At 39.7% G+C, this 20201-nt stretch overlaps 2 protein-coding genes across 6 annotated transcripts in view; both read right to left on the bottom strand.

The window, feature by feature from the left end:
* itpr1b (inositol 1,4,5-trisphosphate receptor, type 1b) overlaps positions 1-9656 on the bottom strand; it is a 76588-nt gene extending 66932 nt beyond the window's left edge. For all 5 annotated transcript variants that reach the window (XM_026348295.1, XM_026348297.1, XM_026348299.1 and 2 more), the window contains exons 1-3: positions 9467-9656; positions 8107-8220; positions 2917-2987 (exon numbers count right to left, since the gene is read on the bottom strand). In XM_026348295.1, coding sequence (XP_026204080.1) covers positions 2917-2987; positions 8107-8198 — 163 coding nt within the window. In that variant the 5' untranslated portion in view covers positions 8199-8220; positions 9467-9656. The remainder of the gene's footprint in view (positions 1-2916; positions 2988-8106; positions 8221-9466) is intronic.
* Positions 9657-15692: 6036 nt separating this feature from the next.
* On the bottom strand, positions 15693-18826 carry setmar (SET domain and mariner transposase fusion gene). Its single transcript, XM_026346926.1, has 2 exons — positions 18675-18826; positions 15693-18016 (listed from the first exon to the last, which is right to left on the bottom strand). Exons 1-2 carry the CDS (start codon positions 18810-18812, stop codon positions 17219-17221), a joined length of 936 nt encoding a protein of 311 aa, XP_026202711.1. The 5' UTR covers positions 18813-18826; the 3' UTR covers positions 15693-17218.
* Positions 18827-20201: the final 1375 nt, after the last annotated feature.

Below are 20201 nucleotides of genomic sequence, written 5' to 3'. Positions count from 1 at the left end.
GTTTCTTTTCTCCCTCACTAATGTTACATGCACTCAAAACACTAACTTCATACCAACTAGTTTTTCCAGCTGATTTACTTTAATATTACGTACTTCTCTTGTGTTCACTAATATAACGATGGCACAGCAACAGGTGTTTCAATACAAACAACGTAATGGTTACTCTGGATACTACACTGTTTTTACGAGAAACTACCTTTCATTTACATTACACCAAATCATCGTATACAGTACACGAAAAGAGGATCTTTCAAATGGCACTAGCACAACTAAAAACCTATATGCAGGGCTCATATGGGATGTCTATAACTGTATTATAGTATAATATTTGCATATTTCGCATGTTTCGCAGGCTTTATGTGTATAGATAAAGGAAAACTAATTTCTAAAAACAACCCATTTAAGTACACAAATACATTTGATGTCATGCATCAGCCATTCAAATAAAAAAAAAAAAAGCAGCTCCTGCAAATCAGTCTTTTTATATATCTTTGGTGCGCTATTAATATTCAACAGAATTTAGTTCTGCTTCTGTTTAACACTGACCTTAGTAAGAGAGTAGAGACCTCAGCCAGTAGTTTACTTGAACATTAAACAATACCGACAAATCATGAGTCCTTTAGTATGTAATATTATAAATACACATATCTTTCAAAATAGAGGCATGTAGAAGTGTGGCATTTGGGTTTTTAATCATGGTCTATCTTACAATGCCTCCTTTTACTTTTACCGTTGCAAATGTTGTGTATGAGATGACTTCAAGTACCAGTCTAACATCTGGTTTATGGTTACTGCAGTTCTATGGTGTTAAACCACAGCTTTGAATACTATTTGAATAGATCAGTTAGAAAGAGACAAGTGAAGTCGCATTTTGCATCCTAAACTGGAAAGGCAGGGCCTTGTTTAAAACCATAAAACACCATTACCTATCTACTGTTCGCTCAATCAATTTTAGCACTTGCTGGAACAGGTGAAGTTGCACACAGGTCTTTAAAGGCAGGGGCCAGTAAAGCTAACAGTTGATAACACAGGAAGTAATTCGGTGCTGCATGTATTGCTTCAAATGTGGCAGAGTGAATAGTCATACTAGCATCATCTCTTAATCCTGAGCCACAAAATGTATTGATTTAGGAAATGGAAAAAGCAGAGCAACAAGTACCTTTTCTTTCAACAATAAAGGTAACACTGACACTTTAAATTTAAATATCTTATGGAAATATAATATAACAGTATATGGAGGGTTAACAAATACTGATTTATGGTCATGTAAAAGCTGGGATCATTTAAGTAATATCTTTTAATAAGTAATTCCTAAATCAAATAGTTCCTTTAAAGACAAAGAGTTATTTTGTTTGGTTATTTTAATTTAAACCATACATAACTTTCACCAACAATTTGTTCGTCTTGTAGTTTGCTTTCATTTCTACGAGGCAGGTCATTAATTTCCTTGGAGACAGAATTGCTTCTTGTATTACAGCAGGACATCACTCAAAAGTACTAACAATAAAAAAAAGAACATGTTTACACCTTTATTGATTAAGCATTGATCAAACCCAAGCAGGGCTCACTGTGCTGTTCAAATGTCAAGGCTGAGTTTTGCTCTGGCAGACATGTTAGCGCTGCATCAGAGCTTCTTCAGTTCTAGGAAAAATCCATGCGTAATAATCCCACTTCTGATGAACACCCATACTGGTTCTGCACCTCCTGTGAAACAAGTGGAGCTGCAAAATCTTCTGAGCACAACACACCCAGAGTTACTGTCAAGCAAACAACCAACATAACAACTTGCTCATTGCATCACTATTTCCAGACATATATAAAAAATACATTTTCAGAAAATAAACTGCAGTGTGGTGTGATGGTGTACAATTGCCCTGCAAGAAAACAAAAGGCAACACTAAGGCATTGTCTACATGGGACGTTCAACATGCATCCACCAGAAACAAAATATATTTTATTTTTAGTCAGAATCCTGCTAGCTAATCTCTGCACATGTGCTCGCTGTCAGGTTAGAGCCTGTTATTAGATGTTAAGATGTAATGGCAGGCTGCTGTCAGGGGCCTGATGCCTCTCTCTGCTTGGCATTCTGCCTGAAGAAAAGCTATTCATTCTGGGATCCAGGCACACAAGCAAAAACAAAATATGCGGTAGAGAGAAGGCTGTGACATCCGACAACAGTGTTCAATCAATCAGTGTTTGAGTTATGAAATAGAAGAGTTGGGCAACATAATAGAAAGCAGTTTAAATGTAAATCCACTTACAAAATGGGTAATTCTTTTGAGCAACTTTCTTTTATATAATGTAAATTAATTAGTGTAAAACCTAGTATGTAATACTAACTGAATCTCACTCTTCATTAATTTACTGAAGACCCCAATTTGCTAGCTGCATCTAATCTGAAAATACACTCAGTGGCTACTATATCAGCTACATTTTTTGTCCCTCTCTAGGTCATTGTATATCTGTAGTGACATTAGCAATAAAATTCCACAAATGTATGCATGCATGCATCCTGCCTTGTTCCAAACAGACAGTTGCTGGTGGTGCAATGGTGTGCCCAACATTTTCTTAAGTCTTTTAACAAGCACAACACTCATTGACTAAGTGAGAGAATCAATGAGATTAAACATATTGTTTTAATTAGCAGCTTATACATGCATCATACAACTAAAGTATTTGGTTATTAATGTTAAACAGTTCCCTTATTTTAGCATTTCTGATTCCTTTTCATCATTCTAATTTCCCTTTAAATTTAGGGAATCAGACTTATTTTTTATAAGGCCTGGAAATCTCTCTACAGCTCACCCATCTTGCATTATCATCAAAACATAATGTAACATTAAGAAAACTGTGTCTAATATCGGCATCAATCACCTACCAATATTAAGATATAATTAAGTTCTTTGTTGTCCTTACCTCTGAATTTCTTGGGTGGGTTGTTGAGGTCACCTGTGTCTGGCTGTACCACACATCGGTCATCCACAAGTCTGGGGACACAACCATCAGTATGATGAGTCAATCGGTCAAGGCACATGCAACTTTAAACTTTAGTAGCTTCTAAAAGCTTTCATTTTCCATGAACTAAATGGAACAGATCCTTCATGAAAAGTCTACTGGACTAAGAAGCTGATTAAATGATAAATGTTACCTCATTTTTAACATGTAACATCAATAACAGGATTAAGTCAGACAACCACCACACACAACATATTGGCGGGGACGCATTTCTGTTCAACTAAACCCTCTGGGATTATCAATTCAGGGAAAATTAAACATCATACATTGGAAACAAAGAGATGACAATTAGATGCAAGTCTGAGAGACCTTGCATAGAGTTTTAGGTGTTCAGAATGTTATTTTGACTACACATGATTGTAGAAGTGCATCATACCTCGAACAAAAGACATTTCTAAAGACATTAAAAGAACAGGTGTATACAAATGGAGAACATTTGACACTACTGTTAGCCTCGCTAGGACTGGTCGACCAGCAAAGATCACACCAAGAGCAAGACGTGTAACAGTGCAGAAGGTCATAAGGAACCCAGAGTTACCAGAGTAACTGAAGGCCTCTATCATAGTGGGTCATATTTTAATAATTTTCATTATCAGGAAAACACTGAACAACAATGGGGTTGTAAAGAGAAAGCCAATTCTCTCCAAAAAAGCCATGTGGATAAGACAGAAGGCTACGGGTGGCTGTGCCTCAATAGGTAGAGCAGTTGTCTGCCAATCACAGGATTGGCGGTTCGATTCCCGGCTGCCATGTCACGTGCCAAAGTGTCCTTGGGCAAGATACTGAACCCCAAGTTGCCCCCGGTGAGTCAGATCAGCTGCATAGCATACCATCGGTGTGCAAGTGTGTGTGTGAATGGGTGAACGAGACGCAGTGTAAAGCGCTTTGAGTACCAGTTAGTTAGAAAAGCGCTATATAAGTGCAGACCATTTACTAGTAGAATTTTCTGTGGACACATGGGACCAAAGTACAACTTTTTGGCTTTCTGAAGACATTAAACAAACACATTATAATTTTTTTGCCTCATTTGATTGTTATATCTAGTTATGATGACATTTGAAGGCATATTTATGCAAAAATAGAGAAAATGTTGCACTTTCAAGCATCACTGTGTGTTGGTAAAATACACATGAACTTGATAGCACCATCATACACTGGAAAGCTGGGGAAACCCCTGGGAAAAATATGAGAAAGTAGATCAGCACAAGTACAACACTTCAGTAGGCTCTGGCGCATCCAGTCAGTTATATCTTTTTATAACTTGTGCAGTATGCTGTACACTGCACCACAGCAGCACCGTCATCATGAAAGAACAAAGCAAATGGTGTGAGAACTCCTCTGTAGGAATGAAGAGCTATGGCGTTGATCACTGATGCACTAATGGGCTGAGGTCCAAAAAGAGCAGGGTCACTGTCACCCAAGGTCAAGAATGACCTTGCTCTTGCATTCTGAGATACTGCATCATCGCTACATCGCAGTCACCTAGTATCAACACTGGTGGGTGCCAACCTCTCTGTGCCAGCAGTGGTCCAGCAGCTGTCTCATAGGGGTCACATTCAATGTGCTCACAGCAAAAGCAACACCTAATGCAATAATGCTATTTATAGTTATGTCCATCGAGCTCTTCTCTTTAACAAAGCACTCACAGCAGCGGTAGGGGGAAATGATTACTAAGGCATAACAACATGAGATGGGAAATTTGACAAACGAGCTCTGTCATGGTGGCAGTCTTCAAAGCTGTGCACACATTTGTTGCCATGGCGGGTGACGCACAGCACTAAACTGTGAAAGAGCATGGTTTCGGAGAGCTGGCAAAAAGAAGGACTTGGCACGGCCTCTGGTGAGTGGCACACAGAGCAGAAGCATGGCAGTATTTCTCTTATGTACAATATATGCATTAGGCAGCTTCTGAATTATGACCATAACAGCTGAATTTTCATGGTTAATAGGCGATTAATATTTGTGAAACCACTGATACAACAGGCTGAGGCTAGTATAAAACAAACATGTAAAGTGACATTTAGCTGTCCAATATGTGGTTCACAAGTGCATGTGCGGACTGATTCATTTGGGAGAATTGCATATGGAGACAAGGAAGAACTGCCTACTTCTTAACAGCCTTAAACGTAGCTTTAATATGAGTACCAGGATTGATTTAAACTTAAAGTATCATCACAAGTGAATATCTCTTAAAGACACAGCTAAAGCAAGCTAAGATAGTCTGTTTGACCATGCATGAACAAAGTTACACAGTCTAATGTGTTCACATCATGGAGTAAACATCATGATTTGAGTCTGCTTTTGACTGAGGGGAAGATGAATTCCCAAGTGTATCAAACAATTCTTCAGCATAATGTGAGAATGTCTGTACGTCAGCTGAAACCTTGTAGAAGTTGAGTGATGCAACAGGACAATGACCCAAAACACACAACAGAATGGCTTCAGAAAAACAAAATCCTCCTTTTGGAGTGGCCAAGTCAGAGCCCAGACCTCAACCCAAAAGAGATGCTATAGAACGACTTGAAGAGAGCAACACACATGAGACGTCATAAGAATTATGACGTCTCATGTGTGTTGCTCTCTTCATGTCAGAGAGAGTTAAAGCAGTTCTGCAGGAATAATGGGCCTACATTCCTCCTGAACAATATGCAGGTCTGATCCAAGTGCCTGGTTGAGTTTACTGGTGTCAAGTGGTCAACCAGTAATAAATTCCAAGGGGTTCACATAGTTTTTTTATCATCACTGAGATTTTTATGGTTGTTCTCAATAGGGTGCATGAAAAATATGTTTTTTTGGTTGTTATTTTAGGCACATTATATTTGTTAATAATTGGATGAAGATCAGATCACATTTTATGACAAATAAATGCAGAAAACTATGAAATTCCAAAAGGTACTTTTTCTTGCTACTCTAAGTTCTTGCCTCATCCTCTTTTTGTTTGTGGCATTTCCAGGTGAAGTCTGACCAGAGGTGAATTTCAAGGAATATTTACTGCTTAAGAGATCCTAGGAACTGTCCTTGTAAAGGCTCAGAAAAATAAATGTCTGCAAATGAATGGCTTCAGTGTAGTTGTATAGTACAGTGATTCACTAATGCCAATAGGTGGTATAAGTGTACGTTCTGTTAAAACATTTTATATTCTTTGTGTGTTGAGGCACTTAATTCTTCGACGTTTATTATTAGAGTTATTTAGGCCTCTAGAGCCCTTCAAGTGTCAAAAGCTCCCGATAAATTAGCACACACGATAAAGCTGACTCGAATAATGTTTTAAGCTATTCCACCACCAGACGGCATAAATTCAGGTCTGGGGTCGCGTACACAACAGCACTGCTGGTGAAAAGGAATCCCTAGGGGAAAACACTGCAAGGAAAGACGAGGAAGATTGCAGCACTTAAAATGAGAGAGAGGAGAAGACAACAAAGATGCCTTGTTTACTTCCACCTTGGAAGAAGAAAAATAAATGTACCATAGCAGAAAATAGAAAGGAAGCAGAGGAGATAGACAGGCTTGATGTAAATGAATGATGTCTGGAGTGCACAATCTTATGTGTCAGATAGGTTATCAGACATGCTGCATGGAGACATTCACATCAATAATAACCATCTCTTCTTATTGTAACCTTTTTTTATTTCTGTGACTGTCAAATGTATGTGAAGATCTGTTCATTCTGCACATAATTAGATGCACTTGTAACTTGGTATCTACAATTAGGGAGGAGGGAACATGTCAAGTTCTTAAATTTATGGCGCTCAGCATGTAGCAGGAAGCAATGAGGTAATTTAAAGGCCACAGGAGAGAATATGAAGGGGAAGAACGTGATAATAAAAGCAGCCTCCATTACTTTTCTACCTTCTTTACATTTATAACATGTTGCAGACACAGTTAATCAAACTGACTCATCGTGCTCCACACACATAAGACAACACTGTCAGATTAGGGCTGTGCCATAATCTATAATGTATCTGGCTAACACCTCCCCGTGATAACAAATTTTCAAACTGCAGTATCAATGATATGCATGGTGACATGTTTGCATATGTGCTGTAACATGGGCATCTCGCATGTGGCTACAGAGAAGAGGACAAGCATGGTGGAAGATGACCAAGATTAAACACTCTAAGTGTAAACAAACTCTAATTCAGATTTGTTTTCCAGTGGCACTCCTAGTGATAAAAGAAGTAAACACTGGAACAAACAGATGGAGGAAGTCTCATTTTGATATTTGCAAGAGATGCATTCCTGGGTATTTCAAAGTTTTTTCCCTCTGTTACAGACAAACCTCTATTGGTTTTCTTGTACAAGCTTCTCTCTGGCTTGTACAAGAGAACAATAGACAATGGACGGCACTCCATACAATAACTGGATGTGCAAAGTACATTAAATATACATGTCTTTCTGCAGAATAATTACATATACAGGTATGCTAAATCTGGTTAATGAAAACCTAACTTTGTTCATTTGTATGGCCCAATTTACACATTACCAGAAATTTGCCTCACGGGATGTAATAATCAGGGCAGCTATGAAAAAGTATGTAGAGCTGTCATCCACCAATCGTGAAGTTGGTGGTGCAACTCCTGGCTCGTCTTGTGATATTTTGAAATGTCTTTGGGCAAGACACCAAACCCCAAGTTGCCCACATTGTCTACATGACATTTAAACATGAGACACATATATATGACTATTTTTCCTACACTGTTTAACTGAAAACAACTTATTTTACAGAAACTTAGTTTCCTCTGTTCCAGTGGAATATACAAATAACTTATTTTTCACTTTAAAATGTAGGTCGTGGTTGTGCTGACACATCAGTAACTGTCCCAAACCAAGCAGAGGTATTATATCTATACATCGTAAGAATTCTTTTGTTTCAGTACCACACCTGATCTGTTTGGCTCAAAATACTGATAGAGTATAAATAGAAGTACTACGTTTAGTTTGTAGTACGTTCTGCGTTACAATTACATCTTCAGTAACATTATGCGACTCTACCCAGCCATCTGATTGGGAATCCAGCAGCACTAGATGTACTAGGGAATGTGGAGGTGGTCAAAGGATCACAAAAATGCAAATATAAGTAAGCAGACTTACCCTAAAGTGCTGATAAACCCACTAGTGGAGCCCTCTGCATACAGGGAGCAAATGTCCCCAATATGCAGGAAACTGGACATCTTGTCCGACATGGTTGCTCAGGGTTGACTTCACCTAGAAAAGATTTATAACAGCTCTTTTCAGCAGTCTTTACAGATACATCAAATCACAAAAGCTGAAACATTATATACTCCCTTACTCCACTTGATCTGAAACAAGTTGACCAATTGGCAGATTTAGCAGAATAATTGACGTGACATTTTTGATCATTTGATTGCATTGCTTATTTATGTGTATTTTTATATTTAAATGTATTTTTAGTAAGTCAAAATGTGAATGTTAGCTTCATACACCTGTAATTTCCTGCGCAAATGGTTAGTCAGTACCGTTTTGTGAGTACATTGTAGACAGCAGCCAGAGCTTCAACATTACTTTTATGACTTAGAGTTTGTGGTTAGTTGGGTTCACACCATTAGATTTCTTTTTAGCCCATCCTCAGAGTACAACTTACAGCGAGACCACAAAGGACAATTGTGGAGCAGTAAGTCAAAACCCGAGCTGTTGACATTAGACACAAGCAACGGACATTTAAATCTAATCATTGCCCCTAAAGGCACCGCACGCTTTTAGTTTATGTCCAGTCTGCACTTTTCTTTCATAAGAAAATACATCACAATACAACCTGGAATAAATGTAAAAGACAAAAACTGGGGTGGAGTTCATAAACTGTTTTACACTAAGTCTGACTTAGATGCCTGGCGTAAACCACATAGAGGACAAAAACCAAAATCCAAGAAAACAGCACAATGTTTTTAGGTAGACTGAGCTATTGTAGGCAGTGATACCGGCTGAATTTAGGTCATCAGTATATCCACTGATTCCACGGTTAAAGAATATAGAATGCACTTCAGTTTTCTGTAAACATCAATACAAAACCACCCCAAAGTCAGTCGGGCTATAATTTTAGCTCTCAGTATCAACAAAAAGTTATTTAGGTGAGAAACAGAAATATGTTCATTTTCATTTTAACGTGCGTATAAAGCTAAATGTCACATTTAATCACATTCAGATGTCCCACACCGCTCCATGCAACTACTTACACGCCATAAAGTTCGTATTTCGTCCTGTCTAGCTCAGCGTCAAACACCGTGAAGTTATTTGAACGTTTGGACATGTTAAATATATACATTTATATATTATTATTCTATCTTTTTTTTTTGCTAACCGGAACGTCAACTCGCCTCCCGTTTCACGCACGAGCTGCAGCAAAACAGCAACAAATGAGCGCGTGGGCTCCTGTCACGGCTGCGTGCCAGTATGAACGATGTCCTCGCTGCTACTCTACACACGGACACTTTACCTGGCGCCGAGGAGAGAAGCCGTCAAACACTGAGAAGGAAATAAACGCGTGAACAAGTGGGTCAGCACAGGATCATTTCCACAGCGCTCTTCCCGGTTAAGTCCATGGCAGCGAAACTCCAGGTAAGAGCAGCCCGAGCGGGGTTATCTCTGACAGCTGAACGCGTCCTCGGCAACAATCCTCTTCTTACCTCCTCCACATGTCACCGAGGGAACGCCTCTTTCGTTGCTATTTATACGGCAGCAGAGCACTCTGGGTAACGTAGTTATGTGGGGATTGAAGCTAGCTGCTGTCACGTTAAAGTGAAATTCATTACAAAACGCAGCTTTCATAGTAGTTAATATTTTATTAGTAGTAGTATTATCAGTGATAATAATAAAAATACATTGTGTTGATGTGCAAATGAACACAATGGGATCCACAATCCCTTCCAATCATCACAACAGAAACGTAACTGAATCTCCATAATAACTCCAAAATATCCCACAGACATAACTCAAATGATCAAATCCACATGGCTGGATGTTTGCATCATTTGATGTATATAATGTCACTAACAGAAGCAAACACGCCTTACAAAGAGGGTGTCATGCTGTGCATGTCAACCTGTGAAAGAGCATGAGATAAAGACGTCGGTTGTGTGTGCAGTCTCCTGTCAGAAACACTGATTCGGCCTATGGCTGTACTCGTGGGTTTGTAATGAGGTCACACACTTGCAGTCTGTTTGTTAGTCCAAACCTTTTTGTATTTTCTTTTCGTTTTTACCTTTACAGTATACATGTCGATAGCATATTGTGTTTTTTTGTCATGTGGACCACCAGATTTAAGTAACTTCGGAAACGCCAGTCTCACAACTTCTCAGTGATCTGGTTTATTTGCAGTTGACCCATTAAAATCACTCTGTGACATTGTCAGCTACCACAATTGGAACAGGGCTTTTAAGCACAGAAATATTCAGAAGCATTGTACAGTGTAATAGTGAACTGAATAAAGTGTAGGCAGACTGTCCTTATACTGATCCCTTATACAGTTCCATTGAAATCCTGCAAACGGCACATGATTATACTGTATTTAAAAATGTGTAGAAGCTTGATTGTTCATATTTGCTCCTAATTTCAATATGAATGAGAGACAAAGAGACACAGAAAGAGAATAGGAGAGCACTTTCATCCCTAACATGGTCCCAGTGGCAATAACCAAACCCACGGATTAGCTGTTAATTTGGTCTCTTAGCTACAGGGTCTAGCAGGATAATAAGAGTAGAGTAAGTGGGGGTGCACATGTTAAGAGTGCCCATTACCCTTTTAGTGCTTCTTTTCTTTCTCTACATTCCACATCTGTTTCTCACCAGGCACAGTGAGGTCTTTAACATGCAAATGCCTGCAGATTGCTATGTTGCATGGGGGCATGCTGTTTTAATGTCTTCCTGGCGTTGACATACTCTGGTATTATGCTGTATGTGATGCCACTTTCTGTACTCCCAGACACTCTTACTGGTTATATAATCAGTCATTGTTATGAAATTATATTACAAATCATATCAAAATTACATTCAAAACCACTTATGTAAAAAACAGACTATGCTACTCTGTTGAATCATAACATGCAAACAAGGCTGTGTCTCAGGGCATCACTGCTGGTTGCAAGCATGTGCGTCTAAATGATGTCAAATGAACGAGATTACAGTAGCCAAAATAGTGCTACTTTTTTACTAAGAGTATTTCCATATTTCCATCTTAAATTTGACATTAAGTGAAATTGAATACAGATCACTGGGTACTCAGTTGTCATGGATACAGGAACTTGCTACCATTCTTCAAGACAGCAAATATATATAATATATACAGTATATACATACATATATATATATAAGTATATAAAACTGGACACAAGTGCTGCTGTGCTCGTGAAGTGCAGTAATTCTTCAGAAACAGTTTTATTTTGCAGCTTGGTAACCATAACACTTTCCCTATTCTCTGGGTATTTCGGTCAGTGTTTTATTCTAGTACCCTGTTTGAACCTGAAGAGCTTGTCTGCTGCCAGAAGGCTTTTTCCCCCCACACAGTGCATGATGCAGTCAAACCACTGGTGTAGATAGCTATGATGGGAGGGTGCAAAGACAGATTGCTTTCTGTCGTCCTGTAATGGTCATGAATAAGACTACAAGTTTGGAGGGAGGGAGAGGCGATTCATCCAGACTGGCAGTCTGACTTGTAGCTGACTCTAGAGATGTGAAGCCACTTTTTTTTTCAGATATAACAAATGACAAAAAAATTAATGAAGACAGCATGCTTGGAATGCACCAGAAATAGAGGGATGACAAAATGCAGCGACCATCTGTGTGGGTGTACAGTTTGTGAGATTTGTCATTGTGCATGTGTTTGAGTATTCTCATGTGCAGATTCAGGCCTCCCCTTAGCAGCGATGTGTGGGCACAATGGTTGGTAGTTTTCTAGTCTGAGGATCAGATATGCTCTGTGTGGGCCACAACTGCAAACTAATCCCCACATTTGTCAGAAATGTCGGAGTAGACCTAAATATATTAGGAACAAATAGTCTTTATTCCTGTTGGAACTGGAATTTTTGTGTCTACATTTACAGCCTTCTAGTTCATATTACTCCTTTTAAAGACAACAGGTACCCTAGTACACTATATGGTAGAAATCTACCTCACTAAAAATAAGACACAATTATGGTGGTATAATGGCCTGAACGTCCCCAGTGGAAATAGTCTGATTAGACCAGCTGCAGAGAAATTCTAATTAGGCCTTGTGATTTTTGTGGTATAACTTGTTACCAGTGTAAGAAAATAAGTTCTGTGCTGCATTCTTGATTCAGTTGGACCTAGCAAGCCACAAAGTGTGCTGATGAAGGTGATGCATGTAGTGATATTTTTCAGATATTCATTTGCAGTGAGGCTCTTCCAACAGGCTGCGTATAGAAAGCAGCACACAGTCAAGGAGCACTTCACCCCCGGTTACAGCATAATCAATTTGCCAGTGGAAAATTTTCTGCCAGGTGTCTGATTTGTGGGGACACATGTGAGCAGAGTTTTGCCCACTGCTGTTGTCGTTCGAACAATTATCCAAGGAGGCAGCGGTCTGAAGCCATCTCTTTGACCTGGAGAACATGCTCTGTAAGCTGCTTTAACTGCTGGTAATCCTTTGGGATCAGTAGCGTGGGAGGACTCCGAGCCTCACTTTCACTACATGGTATAACCCACCCTGTTACCTAAATCAGCTTGTCTACATGGACATGTCCACTGTATGTACACTACATAGATGCTGCGGCTTGCATACTTAATTATAAATCTAACATGTTTCTGTATATTTCCAGAATGGAAGTCGCAAAGGTGAAACAGGGGCTAGTAATGGGATTGGCAAAGCTTACCTTGCACAGAAACAAGAAAGGATTTACTTGTTGGACAAGGTTCTGCAATGTAATAGCTCACACATGACGCGGAGAGTCAGTGTCTTCCCCACCTGTATCAAGCATCACTCCCTGCCATGATATAGGCTCAGATTGGGTCATTAAGCAACACAGTGATTGCAGTGGGAAGTAATGACACTGATTAAATCAAGGGAATGTCTTACGTCAAGATGAACCCCATCATTATCAGGCTTCTTATAAAATACTACCAGGGTTTCCTTTTTTTTTTTTACACTCTGAAATTACTGCTTCTAAATTCTACTCTGCTGCCTCCAATAATAGCAGGTTTTCTTCAGATGTGAACTCTACAGCTGTATTAGTATTTGTATACTGTAAACATAGTGTAGGTGTAGTTAAGATATGAATACGTATAGATGTGATCAGTGGTGAGAGCAGCTGTGGAGGCGTGTGCTTCCTGGGCAGGTGTCCTTGGCCAAATTTAACTTAACATCTGTGATGGGCGGGGTTGATGTGAAAAACCCCATTAACATCCCCTTCCTTTAAAAGTGAAGTGAAGCAAGCACGGCAAATCGGAACAGGAAAATGGTAAATAGTCACACACATTTCCAAAGAGCTTCCTCTGTTCAGCACTTGTTGGGACAAACTTTACGTGGTGACGGTAAAACAGGTTTTGGTGTTTTCTGGTAACTTAGTGAGCTTTGGCTTCAAAACTGTTGATCTGTAGTAAATGTAGTACAAGAGTAACTGGATAAGATGATTTAGAGTACAGCACCAGCAAGTGGTTTAGAGACACAGCTGATTTTATACATTCAGGTGCTTCACTATTTAAGGTAAATCTATGAAACCGACAAGCCAATAACCTTTTCTTTTCATTGAATACTAACACTTCCAGTAATCTATTAAAATGAACTCCAACCTTCTTCAGCCAACATCACAACAAAGTCAAGAGTTGGAAGAAATGTTTGAAATTGGACTTTGAAATGCCTTTGACAGCTGAGACCCAGCAAATAGCTGTGTGTGTGTGTGTGTGTGTGTGTGTGTGTGTGCATTTTTTTTTTCCTTCTTGATTTGGCTGCAGGATTCAAGGCAAGGACATCTGCTCCCTCATCTGAGGGGTGCTCCATTTTCGAACAAATGGACTGCCAGTCGTAATTTATCCACTGGTTATTCATCCTGAAATAGCGTCTCACTCCTTTATCAATGTGAAACATGGCTGTCCTAAAGTATAAGGTGTGTCTTTTCATCCCTTGGCCACGCTTTGCAATACAGACACATAAAGGTCGTATTAGCCTAAATCTAAGTGGGACTGTAACAAATCAGACTGAGAAGACACAATTACCAGTTTATCTTGAAGTGAGGCTCTGTCACTTTTTGGCTTTAGATGGTTTTTAACTGATTGTTTGACATTTTGGGAAATATGTTGATTTGCTATTTCATGACAGATTTTATTACACTGGGAGTCTCCCATGGTTATTTGGCTACAGCTACTAGTCAACAAATACAGTTCATCACCCCACCATCAAAAGGCAAATTTACTTTTTGCATCTTTTTTATTTTATTTTTTTTAAATAGAATAAATGCAGGTAATTAGTGAGCTTCACAAGTCAATTTACTTTGGGAATAAAATCATTGAAATGCTTCTCTGCAACATGCTAAGGCACAGTGTAACAGCATGACAGACCATAAAACAGTCTCAGAACTGATTAAAGCATCTTAGTTACAGTAACTACATTTAGGGTTTGGTAACATTAGGTACGTTTGGCTACCATAAACTGTTTAAACTGGGTACCTTATACTTCCTCTTGCAAAATATACATAGCTACGCTGTTTTCATCTAGTAGTGACACATGTTGAATGTAAAATTTGGTATTTTTGGTATATAACGTCATGCTTCAATATTTTTGAGTATTCAAATGTATCAAACACTTTGCTCAGTGCAGCGGGGAAAGCTGCCACTGCTCAAGATCACCAAGCAAAACTTACACTTCATCACAAAATAACAGGCTCCTGTACAGTGAGCCACGCTTGACATGTTTGTTTTCTGCGGATGGGTTCGGTGGGGAAGTTCACCTCATGTGATTAACTGGTGGTTGCTAGGTGACCATCGTGGAAAAGGATTCGCAGCCAGGCTCTTCGACAGTCAGGATTTGAGAACAGCTTTCGTGCACCTCCGAACCAACCAAATCACCTCCTGTACACATAGCCGGTTGCCATAGAGATTCCAGGGACATCTGACTCAAAAATGACATGAGTCACATATCTGAAGAGAGGCTGGCTTTTCTTATACTTGTAGTGCATTTATTGAAGAGACAGGGGAATGTGAATTTGAAAAAAGGCACGAACAGGGTCACAGACTAGGCGAATGGGTTCTTATCATCAAATTAATGCAGATATCTATTAGCAGGAGAGGTAAAATACCAGACTATTTCACCTGATTTAGCTGTAGTGGGGAGAGAAACCTTGACCCAGAACTTTCTATACATTAGTCTTCTTTGATGTGAGAAATGCCTGAGTATTTTTTTTCCCTGTATAATCTCTGTCCTAGTTTTCTTCATGGCTATGGACACATCCAGAGCAGCATCCATCCACATTCCACCACACGGCGAAAGAGTAGCTGATCATAAACTGTAGCTTACTCTATGTTATAAAATATATACAAAGGTGGTGGTGCACTTTACAAACCCCCCGGTTGGAGGCTTGATTACCGAAACTCCCTAGTTGCACCGATATGTATTATTTGGCAGCGGTCCACACACAATTTCCCAGAGGGGATCAATAAAGTATGTCATTATTTTTATTAGTGTTATAACAAACTATAAAAATATAATATGTCCTTCTTTTCTGCCTTTATTCTTTCAGACTAAGGTTGTATCATGCACTTTACACGTCAATAACCTTACATTTGCTATACCTTTTGGTTGTATAATAATTCTGCTGTATCAGATCACATCCAACTACAAGTGGATAACTTTAAAGGAATAGTTTGCCATTTTAAGAATATGCTTATTCTCATGTCTGTACATTAAACATTACGTTAATGCTAACTGCTAGATAGTTAGCTTTAGTATTTGGTTAAACAAACAAAATCACATGTTAATTAAAGACCTTTAGATGTGTGGGCTGGTGATTTTTGTTATATTAGAACACAACCATGCTAGCTAGTTTCCAGCCTTTATGCTAAACTAAGGTAACTAGCTGCTGGCTGTAGACTTTTAACATACAGACTTTCCTTGAACTGTTTTGATGTGTTGATCACTCTGAGAGGGAAGAATCTCAGGTACTTTAACCCTCACAGAGGAGAAAATATAGGTTGATACAACAACATCCTGTGCCATTTGCCTCTCCATTGGGAAACACAAAAACCTATCAACTTGACAGCAGTCTCGGATCGGCACGGGGCTTCCATGTCCCACTTCTGGATGAAACACAGTCTCCATCCTAATTAACCCAGATGTGGATATTAATAAGATAAAAGCGGGTCTAGACTAGAAATGGAGCAGATTGAGAGAAGGTCCTGATTTCAGAATGGTCACACTAAAGTGGGACACCTTCGCCCCCCCCCTCCTTTGACAGGGGAATAAAGCTGGTTTCTATATAAAAATACCCCCTGGCCCTTTTTAATTGGTCTCACCTCTCTCGAGGTTCGGGAGTGATGAGAAACTGAGAATATCTACAAGGCGAAGCTGCGTCGCATGAACACAAAAGAAATGTCAAATTGATGGAGACACATGACAGCTGTTACCTTAAAGAAGATGAATTCTGCTTGACACAATATATTCTCTCGCATGTAGCTCTGGCATTTATAAGGATGTAAAGATCAATTCTATAGCGTCATTTTTTCCATGTCAAACAGTGCAAATGATTCTCCCGCTCCTTCAAGATTCATGCATTATGTGACAAATGGGATTCATATGTGCTGAGGCAAGATGACAGTTGCAAGGCGATGGGGGACCGGTGGGACGTGTCCTGTACAGAACAAGCATCCCCTGACAGATGAAGGGGATTGTACAAGTGAAAGATTAGACATGGATGTCAACAAGTTTACTTCTTCAGAAAAATAAAGCTTGTTTTTTGTTTTTTTGCCTTGCATCATCTTCACGAGTGGAAAGCATTAAGGCAGCGGCAGATCAGGAGACACTGGCGGGACTTAACAGGAAACAATGACAGGCACAGTCATGACTCATCCAGTTAATTGTGTTTATGGAGCCACCAATAACTTGCATTGTCTTGTTCTAATGAGTAGGTGAAGTGAGCATGCTGTGTGAGAAACTGAAAATAGAACAAAACACAATCAAATAGCTATACAAAAAAAAAATTACATTCTTATAAAAAGACCATAATTTGAACTTGATTTTCTGTTGTTCAGTTGAGAACGGATAAATCCAATGGAAGGAACTGTGTGCAGTTCTTAGCACCACAGTGGCACACTTTCCTCTGGAGTCCATCTGTTCTACTGGCCTGGATGACAGCGTCACTTTGTGTGGACAACAGCTTTACTGGGGGTTGATTATTGTATCCTCCTGAGTAGTCAAACGTCAGCTCCTCTAGCTCGTCAACGTCCCTTGCAGCAAACAGCGCCAGTCTAGGAACTGTTGAGTGAACACGAACTGGAAGCATCAACAGGTTGGGCAGGCAGGAGTGGTTAAGAAAGCGGCCTACGTTTCCCACTGCGGTCGGGTCTACAAACGTCTCAATGACAGAGTCTTTACCTGCATGCTCCCTTACAGCGATGATGTAATTATTTTCTTCAGATTTCTGAGCAAGCTGTCTGCGTCGGGCCTCCTCAAAACTGATCACCTCTCCTGCATATTCACACACAAATGTCCCATGTGTGATTGGCTCTAATGTCCGTACTCCCCAACCCCTGTTCCTGGTTCTGTAAACCTCCAATCTAAGTCTTAATCCTCTCTGGACAACGCGGTTATAGCAAGTGTCACTGCAGGAGCATAGCGCATTACATTCAAACACAGGGGAGCTGTAACCAGAGTTCGTTCTGTTGATGTCCAGAAGTGAGCCAGTGCAGTCATACACCTCTCCATGAGCCTGCAGGCAGCAGCAGCTCTCAATCAAACAGGAGTGGGAAAGGCAGGTGCATCCAGGAAGGGTGACTTCACTGAGGTCTATGGTGCATCCTGGTCCTTGAATGTTATCTGGAGTATACTGATGGACAACACAATCCTTAGATTATCTAATAAGAAAAATGTGATTTGCAGCTTTGATTTTTAATAGGAAAGATGTTTTACACCACATTCAGCAATTGTGTATTATGTCACTACATGGTATCAGCACTTTGTAAAAAGTGCACACTTGCATTATAATAGAGTGAAGGAGGTGTTTTAGGGCATCAGGAGCAAGGAGTGTAAAGTGGGACAACTCCTTTGGTTCCAGAGAGGCTGTTATTTATTTATTTTTTTTATCTCTTTTACAGGAACAGGTGATGATGAAGACTGTACCCTGTAATGATTTGCTGCCATCTGCTGGAAAAATAACTTACTCAATCAGATCAGATCAAGCTGATAACCACAAGGTTTTGATGGGGTTTTAACACAACCACAATATTTCTATAGAAAGCTGAAGTAGGAGAGATTTATCCTCATATCCATGTAGGTGAACTACATGTGTAACGTTTTCACAATTAGGTCTTTTACTGGGGTGGTATACCTAAACAATTATAAACAGTGCAGTAGAGTTAATGACATAGTTAGGCAGTTAAACAGTTAGGGAGTGTTTAGCTAGGTTAGCTAAAACTGTGCAACATTAAGCTACCAAACGACTGTAAACCGGTTCAGCTGCGGAATGAGCTGCTCCCAAAAGTTACCTGAAATTCAGGAAATGCCAACGCGGCTGAACTCCTCTCAATTACAACAGGAACACTCTCCAGGCCATCACTCACATCCTCACCGTGTCTATTCTTGTTTAGCACATTCATTTCTGCCACTTGTAACGAGCTGCTCATGAGCGGGGATGTAAACAAACTGCAATCTGCAACATCCGGTAGTGTAATCAGCAACTAGCGCCCTCTAGTGGTGTGCTTGTTCTATTACACCGCTGTAATTCAACCCTGGTGGAGGTTTGTCCTGTGTGTCCATACATCATCCAAACAAAAATACTATCCTCACATTATCACACGCTTTTATATATTATTTAACATTGCTTTCCTTTCTTGATTTGTTTCTTTCTATGCTCTCTGCGCTTCTTTCTTCATTCATCATTATCATAACCAAGCAGTGCACCTATTAAGTTCCGAGTGGTGTAGATTGACCCGTCTGCAGTAATATCATGTTGCCTGCAGATGGCAGGCTGAGATAAGGAAAGTACAAATATTTTTCCTATTTTTAATCCACAGTGGAGCTCCTGCATATTAAAATGCTAAAGAGTGTGTTATGAATAGCTACATGACCCAGCAACAACGTGAGTGTGCCTGTAGGTTCCTGCGTGTATGACAACCCACACACACACACACACAGACCCAGCAGTGATTGAGCTCTGACTGAACAGAGATAGATTCAAGGCTTTTTCTTACTGAAGTTGTGTGAAGTTTCCATGCCTAAACTTTGTCTGGTATCGCCATGCATAATTAATATGCAGTGGTTAATTCTCTGGTGGCCATCTGAAGCAGATGGGGGGAGGTCACATTGTCAGCTGGCATTTCCACACTGCACTCAAGTGACCAAGGATTTTCCTTTGAGAGTCGGTCTTCATCTTTGTCCTTGGGAAGAATTAGCACTGTCAGTTGTTAGTCCTGCAGCTAGATTTCAGATTGCATACTCAATCACAAGCTGAAAATGTTGGGCGCAAAGTGATACAACTATCTGACAATAAACTGAGTGACAGTTCGACTGATATGAAAATAACCGAGGTGAATGGAGAAAAGAATACACAGCCTCATGAGTAATACTGTGATGTGCTCACCATCAGCACCGCCGAGACGAAATAGCTTTCACAATGCATGAACCACCTTTTTCGTTTGTTGTCAAAGATGTTGAATTAATACATTATGATAAGTTTACTTTATTGGGCCAAATCAGTTTAGTCAATTAAAACATAGACATCGAGGTTCATCCTCTGGAGGTCATGAATAGCTATAAAAATTTAGGGTAATCAATCCACCAGCTTTTCAGACATATCAGTCTGGACCAAAAACCTGTAGACTTACAGACCAACATTGTCATCCCTAAAGCTAGGCTGCTAGCACTGCTAAAAATAACACCAGATTCAAGGCAGTGCCTGTCAAGACGGAGATAAAAAGGCATCAGGACTCCAGGAAATGCACATATATCAAGTTTATCTACGAGCAGATACCTGAGAATCATTCATTACTGTCAAGAACTACATGTATGATCAG

Source organism: Anabas testudineus, chromosome 5 (genome assembly GCF_900324465.2).
Source record: "Anabas testudineus chromosome 5, fAnaTes1.2, whole genome shotgun sequence".
NCBI lineage: Eukaryota > Metazoa > Chordata > Actinopteri > Anabantiformes > Anabantidae > Anabas > Anabas testudineus.
This window is presented reverse-complemented; position numbering and strand designations above follow the sequence as displayed.

What these genes read in the sequence shown, in the direction of transcription:
- setmar (XM_026346926.1), bottom strand. Translation starts at nt 18,812, where the DNA reads ATGAGCAGCTCGTTACAAGTGGCAGAAATGAATGTGCTAAACAAGAAT. An exon ending in TGGCATTTCCTGAATTTCAG is followed by an intron (nt 18,017 to 18,674) that starts GTAACTTTTGGG and finishes GTTGTCCATCAG; the next exon opens with TATACTCCAGATAACATTCA.